Source organism: Brassica rapa, chromosome A01, assembly GCF_000309985.2.
Source record: "Brassica rapa cultivar Chiifu-401-42 chromosome A01, CAAS_Brap_v3.01, whole genome shotgun sequence".
NCBI classification, from domain to species: domain Eukaryota; kingdom Viridiplantae; phylum Streptophyta; class Magnoliopsida; order Brassicales; family Brassicaceae; genus Brassica; species Brassica rapa.
This window is the reverse complement of record NC_024795.2, coordinates 7,259,881-7,267,337: the sequence shown is the minus strand read 5'-3', so window position 1 is coordinate 7,267,337 and position 7,457 is coordinate 7,259,881. Positions and strand designations below refer to the sequence as shown.

At 40.1% G+C, this 7,457-nt stretch overlaps 1 protein-coding gene across 3 annotated transcripts; it reads left to right on the top strand.

Moving 5' to 3' along the window:
• The first annotated feature begins 1,001 nt into the window (after positions 1–1,001).
• Positions 1,002–4,292, top strand: LOC103860794 (glutamate--cysteine ligase, chloroplastic). 3 transcript variants are annotated; one of them, XM_009138471.3, is made up of 16 exons: positions 1,002–1,104; positions 1,294–1,596; positions 1,664–1,814; positions 1,890–1,997; positions 2,094–2,186; positions 2,258–2,341; positions 2,415–2,483; positions 2,570–2,640; positions 2,721–2,789; positions 2,931–3,024; positions 3,122–3,211; positions 3,294–3,374; positions 3,467–3,559; positions 3,644–3,724; positions 3,812–3,881; positions 3,965–4,257. In XM_009138471.3, the coding sequence occupies exons 2-16, from the start codon at positions 1,304–1,306 to the stop codon at positions 4,051–4,053; spliced, it is 1,536 nt and encodes a 511-aa protein (XP_009136719.1). In that variant the 5' UTR covers positions 1,002–1,104; positions 1,294–1,303; the 3' UTR covers positions 4,054–4,257. The 3 variants fall into 3 exon arrangements, with proteins under 3 accessions (XP_009136719.1, XP_033144008.1, XP_009136711.1); XM_033288117.1 differs by having other exon boundaries at positions 1,020–1,142; XM_009138463.3 differs by having other exon boundaries at positions 1,074–1,094; positions 3,965–4,292.
• The last annotated feature ends 3,165 nt before the right edge of the window (positions 4,293–7,457 follow it).

The following is a 7,457-nucleotide window of genomic DNA, read 5'->3' as shown; positions in this document are numbered from 1 at the left end:
GCTACTTGCTTTTTCAGTGGCAGCCATAATTGATGTTTATAAAATACATTACCCAGACTAAGGGCACATGTTCTTTCGGCACATTTTCAAGAATATCGATATGTAAAACAGTTACGGATCCCATGGTATTATCTAAACACTACTTGGGTTTTAAACCTTGAATGGATACATATAGTTATATTTTTTCTTCATTGTAATCCAAAATTTCATTTGTTTTTTCAGATATTAGTATCAAAAGGTTTCTAACAGATAGTATCTTATTTTAGCCAAGGAAAAAGTCTATATGTGTATATATAGATAGACTCATCAAATACGGACTATCTGAAAATTTACACAGAAAGTTAGGGTGATAATTCATCTACGATTCACATGTTTTTCATTCATTTTTTATAACATACTATATAGTTAGGTTTGGTTCCACCTACTGAGACGTAGGGAACATTAACATATGATGCCAATATTTGTTCGAAGAAACAATTCTTTTTTCATGGACACAACCAACCCAATATCGATTTATGATGATGATATTATGGTTATTTGATATCGCAGTAATTTATTTGAAGTAATGTGGTTAGTAACACATTATTTTCACTACTTTTTGTTCTAATAAATTATTTGGAAAGAGAAGCGAAGTTCATAATGATAAATCAGTATATGAGATGATTTATTGATATTCATGTGTCATAAACTGGGCTTGCTAATATTTGATTAATGTAATAAATTTACAAAAATATACAGAAATATTGCAAAATACATAAGTAATAAAAAATTCATTTTTCTGTTAACCACGTAAGACGGATTATATATGTTTTACATATAAAAGTTCATGAGAAAATATAATTGAATAAAGACAACAAAATAAAAAAAATTATATACTATAATGGTAGTTTTATATAAGTAAAGGGGCAAATTAATGAATAAAGGAGAAGTAAGATGCAAAATGGGAAAGAATCTTTTTTATAACAATCATTAATCATTATTTATAATTTATCGCTTTCTTCCGCAGACAGCTCAGCTCCACTGATAGGATTATAAATGGCGTCGCCGATGCGAACTTTCTGAAAAGCTCTTCCTTCTTCCTTCACGAGATTCAGGTTCGTGTGTGTGCGTGATTCCTCCTCCTTCCCCTTCTCGTGTCTTAGGTTCTGAATCTTAATTGTTTTGTTGATTATATCGTATTCAGATTTGTTTTTTTGTTCTTGTTTCTGGTTTGGTGAACCGGATTTTGATTTGTAATTTAAACCGAGATGATTTATGGGTTTTGATTGATTGTGTGGTTTTTAATTGTTGCAGGAAACACACCATGGCGTTATTGTCTCAGGCAGGAGGAGCATACACTGTCCCTTCCGGACACGTAAGCTCAAAGATCAGGACTACTTCAGTTTCTGGTTGTGTAAGAAATTTGAGGATGAGTGAAGCTTATGTTAGCTCCTACTCCAGGACTCTCTCTACCAAATCAAGGAGCAAGAGAGGTCATCAGTTGATTGTTGCGGCAAGTCCTCCTACAGAGGAAGCTGTAGTTGCCACTGAGCCGCTGACTAGAGAGGATCTCATTGCTTATCTTGCCTCTGGTTGCAAATCAAAGGACAAATGGAGGTACTTTGTTTTTGAGGTCATAAAGATTGGATTCTGTTTCGCTAACTTGAAGGTTGTGAGTTTGCAGGATAGGTACAGAACATGAGAAGTTTGGTTTTGAGGTTAATACTTTACGTCCTATGAAGTATGAACAAATAGCTGAGCTGCTTAACAGCATCGCCGAGAGGTTTGAATGGGAGAAAGTATTGGAAGGTGACAAGATCATTGGTCTCAAGCAGGTAAAGCATTCTCATCTTTGTTATATTGATAGTTGATAGTAGATATTAGAGGTTTGTTTGGTTTTGTTGAATCAGGGGAAACAAAGCATTTCACTTGAGCCTGGTGGTCAGTTTGAGCTTAGTGGTGCGCCTCTTGAGACTTTGCACCAAACTTGTGCTGAAGTCAACTCACATCTTTATCAGGTAACTTTTGAGAGATGATAATAATAATTGCTCAATACGCTTTACCCTGAAAGGCTTCAAACGAACAAACGTACTCTCTCTATTGGATGTTAACAGGTCAAAGCTGTCGCTGAGGAAATGGGAATCGGTTTCCTAGGAATGGGTTTCCAGCCCAAATGGCGTCGTGAGGACATTCCCATCATGCCTAAGGTATTACTCTAAGTTTGTCCATGTATATTGCCTGATCATGTCTTTAAACTATAATGTGTTGTTATGTGCAGGGGAGATACGACATTATGAGAAACTACATGCCGAAAGTTGGTTCCCTTGGACTTGATATGATGCTTCGGACCTGTACTGTTCAGGTTAGATAACTATTCTGATTTTTACATCTTTTCAGAATTTTGAAACGTAGGCCTTACATGCATTTTTTGACAGGTGAATCTGGATTTTAGCTCAGAAGCTGATATGATCAGGAAGTTTCGTGTTGGTCTTGCCTTGCAACCTGTGAGAAGCTCGACCTCTCTTATGACATAGCCTGAAAACTTCTTGTTAATGATACCGACTAACCAATTTTTATTCAAATTCAACAGATAGCAACGGCTCTGTTTGCAAATTCCCCTTTTACCGAAGGAAAGCCAAACGGGTTCCTCAGCATGAGAAGGTTTCGTCAATGCAAATCCATAGATTCTTTACGTATTTGTTTCCCATCCACGTTAATAACTCTTGTACGTTTCGAAACAGCCATATATGGACAGACACTGACAAGGACCGCACAGGAATGCTACCGTTTGTCTTTGATGACTCTTTTGGGTGAGTTTGAAACTTTTTTTATCCAGTAACAACATTGCATTAGATCTCTTACATATATGCATGTGTTAAGATACTATGATGAAACAGCGTGGCTAATCTCACAGTTGTACCGCTCTGTCTTTTGTTCTTATCTTGGTATAGGTTTGAGCAGTATGTTGACTACGCCCTGGATGTTCCTATGTACTTTGCCTACCGAAACAACAAATACGTGGACTGTACTGGAATGACATTTAGGGTGCAAATCTAATCCTTAATCTCTCGTCTGACAATAACAAATTGTAAACTATTACATCTTCTTGAGCCATCTAATCATATATTCATTGATACTGCAGCAATTTTTAGCTGGAAAGCTTCCTTGCCTCCCAGGTGAACTGCCTACATATAATGATTGGGAAAATCATCTGACGACAATATTCCCTGAGGTTTTATCATCTGCCTCCATTAATTTTAGCCAAATGACTTTCAGTTACCTGAGCCTGACGACATTCCTTAACACACTAATAGGTTCGGTTGAAGAGATACATGGAGATGAGAGGCGCTGATGGAGGTCCCTGGAGGAGGTTGTGCGCCCTTCCAGCTTTCTGGGTAATTTACATACTCTTGCTTGCTTCATGAGTTCTCTCTGATTTCGAGATGCAATTTTGGCCGTTGTTATTGATATTTTCTGCAAAATTCAGGTGGGTTTGTTTTATGATGAGGACGTTCTCCAAGCTGCCTTGGATCTGACAGCTGACTGGACTCCAGCAGAAAGAGAGATGCTAAGGAACAAAGTAATAATACCACTACATTTACACACTCCTCTTCTACAGTTTAAAAAACATCTCTTTTAAAATCGATTCTTGATTTTGCAACAGGTTCCAGTAACTGGTTTAAAGACACCCTTTAGAGATGGTTTGTTGAAGCATGTGGCTGAAGATGTCCTGAAACTTGCGAAGGTGTGTTCATAAGCACTCTCTTAGAAAAGCTTCAAGCCAGCTTTCTAACTTTAACTACTATTGGGTTTCTTTCCTTGTGTACCTCAGGATGGTCTAGAGCGTAGGGGCTACAAGGAAGCTGGTTTCTTAAACGCTGTCACTGAAGTGGTCAGAACAGGTAAGTAACGTTTCACAATGTGTAACTCACATCGTGTTCTCTATTAACATTGGTGGTGAAATAAATTACTTTGAAAACGACAGGAGTTACGCCGGCGGAGAATCTCTTGGAAATGTACAATGGAGAATGGGGACAAAGCGTAGACCCTGTGTTCCAGGAACTGCTGTACTAAAGGTTGACATGAGAACAAGAAGGTGTGAGTTTGTGAAACCTGAAGAACTCAAAGTCTCTCATGAATAAGGTTTTCTTATTTGTTGCAATCCGGATTTGAGAACTGATTTTATTTTCTTTTGAAATTTGAAGCTGTGAAAAATAAAAATATGTACTAACGATTTCGATATGGGGAAATCGTCAGGGAAGTTGCGGTGTTTGGATCTTTGAATAAAATTTACCCATTTTTCTTCGTGACAAGTTTGTCAATTTAAAAACGAAATATGTGTTGTATTTAGAACACAAAACTAAGAGAAGAAGATGAACTGAATAGTTTTCTTATTGCATAAACGAGGAATTACATAAGCTTAAATAGAAACTGAAGATAATAAACTAGCGTAAAAGTCTCAACGTCTAGCTATTCTGATCCTAATAATTAGGATGACTTATTCAGCAAGAAACAACTAAAACAAAAACAAACTTGTCCCTCAAGTCTCGGAACTGCTCAACGACCAAGTCATATGCTTCAATCCCTCCCTTAAACTGCAAACACTCTGTTTCAGTTTACTTCTTCCTTCGGACCAACTCCTAACATCTTCCTTAACTTCTCGAACACGTCTAACTTCACCGGCTTTGTCATGATATCTGATATCTGTTCTTACGTGGAACAATAGTCCAAATTGATCACACCTTCACTGACAAGTTCACGCAAGAAATGATACCTTACGCTGATATGCTTGCTCTTCCCATGTAGCACTGGATTCCTTGAAAGCTTGATTGCAGAGCTGTTGTCACAGAACATAGTTATACCTTCTTCTTGATCCAATCCAATTTCGCTGAGAACATTCTTCAACCAAACAGCTTGACACGCCCCATAAGCTGCCGACACATACTCTGCTTCCGTAGTGGAGAGTGTGACAATAGGTTGCTTCTTTGATGCCCATGAGACTGCTCCACCACTCCACATGAAGGTATACCCTGAAGTACTCTTTCTATCGTCCTCATCACCTGCATAGTCGCTATCCACATAGCCAACTAGACTCGCATCCCCACCTCTTTTGTACTGAATACCATACTCTCGAGTTCCTTGAACATACCTCAAGATCCTTTTTGCTGCCGACAGATGTGATTCTCCAGGTTTCTCCATATATCTGCTCACTAGGTTGACGGAGTAGATGAGATCTGGCCTTGTAGCGGTTAAGTATCTGAGACTTCCCACCAGCTGCTTGAACGAAGTAGGATCAACGCTGGTTCCATCTCCATCTTTGGTTAGTCTGTTACCAGGAACCATTGGGTTTCTCACCGCATTGCACTCCTCCATACCGAACTTCTTCAACATGTCCTCTGCATACTTCTTTTGGCTAACGAAAATGCCATGATCATCTTGAATAACTTCCACACCGAGAAAGTATTTCATCTGTCCAAGATCAGTCATGGCAAATTCGTTTTCCATGGAGGCTTTAAACCTCTTGAGGAGCTCACCCGAATTACTTGTATATATCAAGTCATCAACATAAAGACTAATGATAAGAATACCTTCCTTCTCAGTCTTCACAAACAAGGTATGCTCGCAGTAGCATTTCTGGAATCCTTCTTTGACAAAGTAACCTTCAATCCTGCTATACCAAACTCTTGGAGCTTGTCTCAGACCATACAAGGCTTTGTTTAACTTGTAAACCTTTCCTTCTTCTTCTCTGCACTCAAAGCCCTTAGGTTGCTCAACGTACATGTCCTCATTTAGCTCTCCGTGAAGAAACGCGCTCTTTACGTCAAGCTGTTGGACTATCCACCCTTGTTGAGCCGCCAAACCAAGAATCAACCTTATTGTGTCCCATCTTGCAACAGGTGCGAAGACCTCATGAAAATCGACGCCGTGAGTTTGATGAAACCCCTTTGCTACAAGCCTTGCCTTGAACTTGTCTATGTCTCCTTTCTCGTTGAACTTGGTTTTGAAAATCCATTTCACACCAATCACCTTAGCACCATCTGGCAAGTCTACCAACTCCCAAGTATTGTTATCGTTGATAGACTTTATCTCTGCCTCCATCGCCTTCCTCCATTTCTCTTCTTTTATAGCTTCCTCAAACTTCTCTGGATCGTCTTCTCCAATGAACAGAGCCATAAGCTCTGCCTCGCCTTCTTCAATGATCATACTCAGTCCTTCACAGACGTAATCTTTCATCCACGTTGGTCTTTGTATGTTTCTACCAGCTCTGTTTGACCCAACTGCTCTTGTCTCTTCGTTTGTAACTGCTTGTTCACCAGTTTGATCGGTTTCTGCAACTTCTTCTTCTTCACCGCGAGTCTCTAGTGGTTCTTCTCTACCCGCAGCCTCAGTATCCACAGCTTCTGTCGCTTCTTCTGTCTCAGCGATGTCTTTCAAGACTTCATCCTCATCCGGTTTCTCTTCCCAATTCCACATCTTTTCTTCATCGAACCTTACGTCTTTACTGATGATGATCTTCTTTGTAGTGGGATCATAGAGACGGTACGCCTTTGACTCCTTACTAACCCCAAACATTACGCACTTAACGCTCTTCTCTTCTAGCTTGGTTCTCTTCTCATATGGGATCATGGCGTAGGCTAGACATCCAAACACTCGGAGATGTTCTACTGACGGTTTGTGCTTGCTCCATTTCTCTGATGGAGTGACATCTCCCAGTATTGCCGTTGGACTTCGGTTCAGAATGTGGACTGCATACTGCGTCGCCTCAGGCCAGAACCTCAGTGGAACTTTCATTCCAAATAACATACACCTCACCATGTTCATAATGCTTCTGTTCTTCCTTTCTGCGATGCCATTTTGCTGAGGTGTATAAGCCGCAGTGAGTTGTCTCTTGATACCGTTGTCAACGCAGAAGTCTTGGAAGGCCTTTGAGTTGTACTCTCCACCCCTATCGGTTCTCAGACATACTAACCACTCTCCTGTTTCTCTTTCAGCCGCCACCTTAAACTCCTTAAACACTCTTAACGCCTCTGATTTCTCACTGAGAAAATATGTCCAACATTTTCTACTAAAGTCGTCAATAAAGTTTATGATGTACCTCTTCCCACTCTCTGAGGTTGGTGAGATAGGCCCGCAGATGTCACTGTGTACCAGCTCCAGTTTCTTCTTTGATCTCCACTCACTGTGTTTTGGTATGTTTGCTCGATTCTGTTTCCCCTTCATGCACACTTCACAGACTGCTCCAGTCTTGGCGATAGCAGGAAGACCCGTTACCATGTCTTTCTCCGCAAGACTGGCTAGAGAGGTGAGACCAAGGTGACCAAACCTCTTATGCCATGTTTCCTCTGGTGCCTCATCCGTAATGCTCACTTGATTTGTCTCCAGACACTCCTTGGGCTCCATCACCGTAGCTAAGATGACAAACATACGGTTAACAGACATTTTTGAATGCATGATCATCCGTTTCTGATGTTTGTGCC

Coding starts and splice junctions, on each gene's coding strand:
- LOC103860794 (XM_009138463.3), top strand. CDS start 1,304: ATGGCGTTATTGTCTCAGGCAGGAGGAGCATACACTGTCCCTTCCGGA. Junction 2,187..2,257: donor ACATTCCCATCATGCCTAAG/GTATTACTCTAA, acceptor TGTTATGTGCAG/GGGAGATACGACATTATGAG. Junction 3,212..3,293: donor TGACGACAATATTCCCTGAG/GTTTTATCATCT, acceptor ACACACTAATAG/GTTCGGTTGAAGAGATACAT.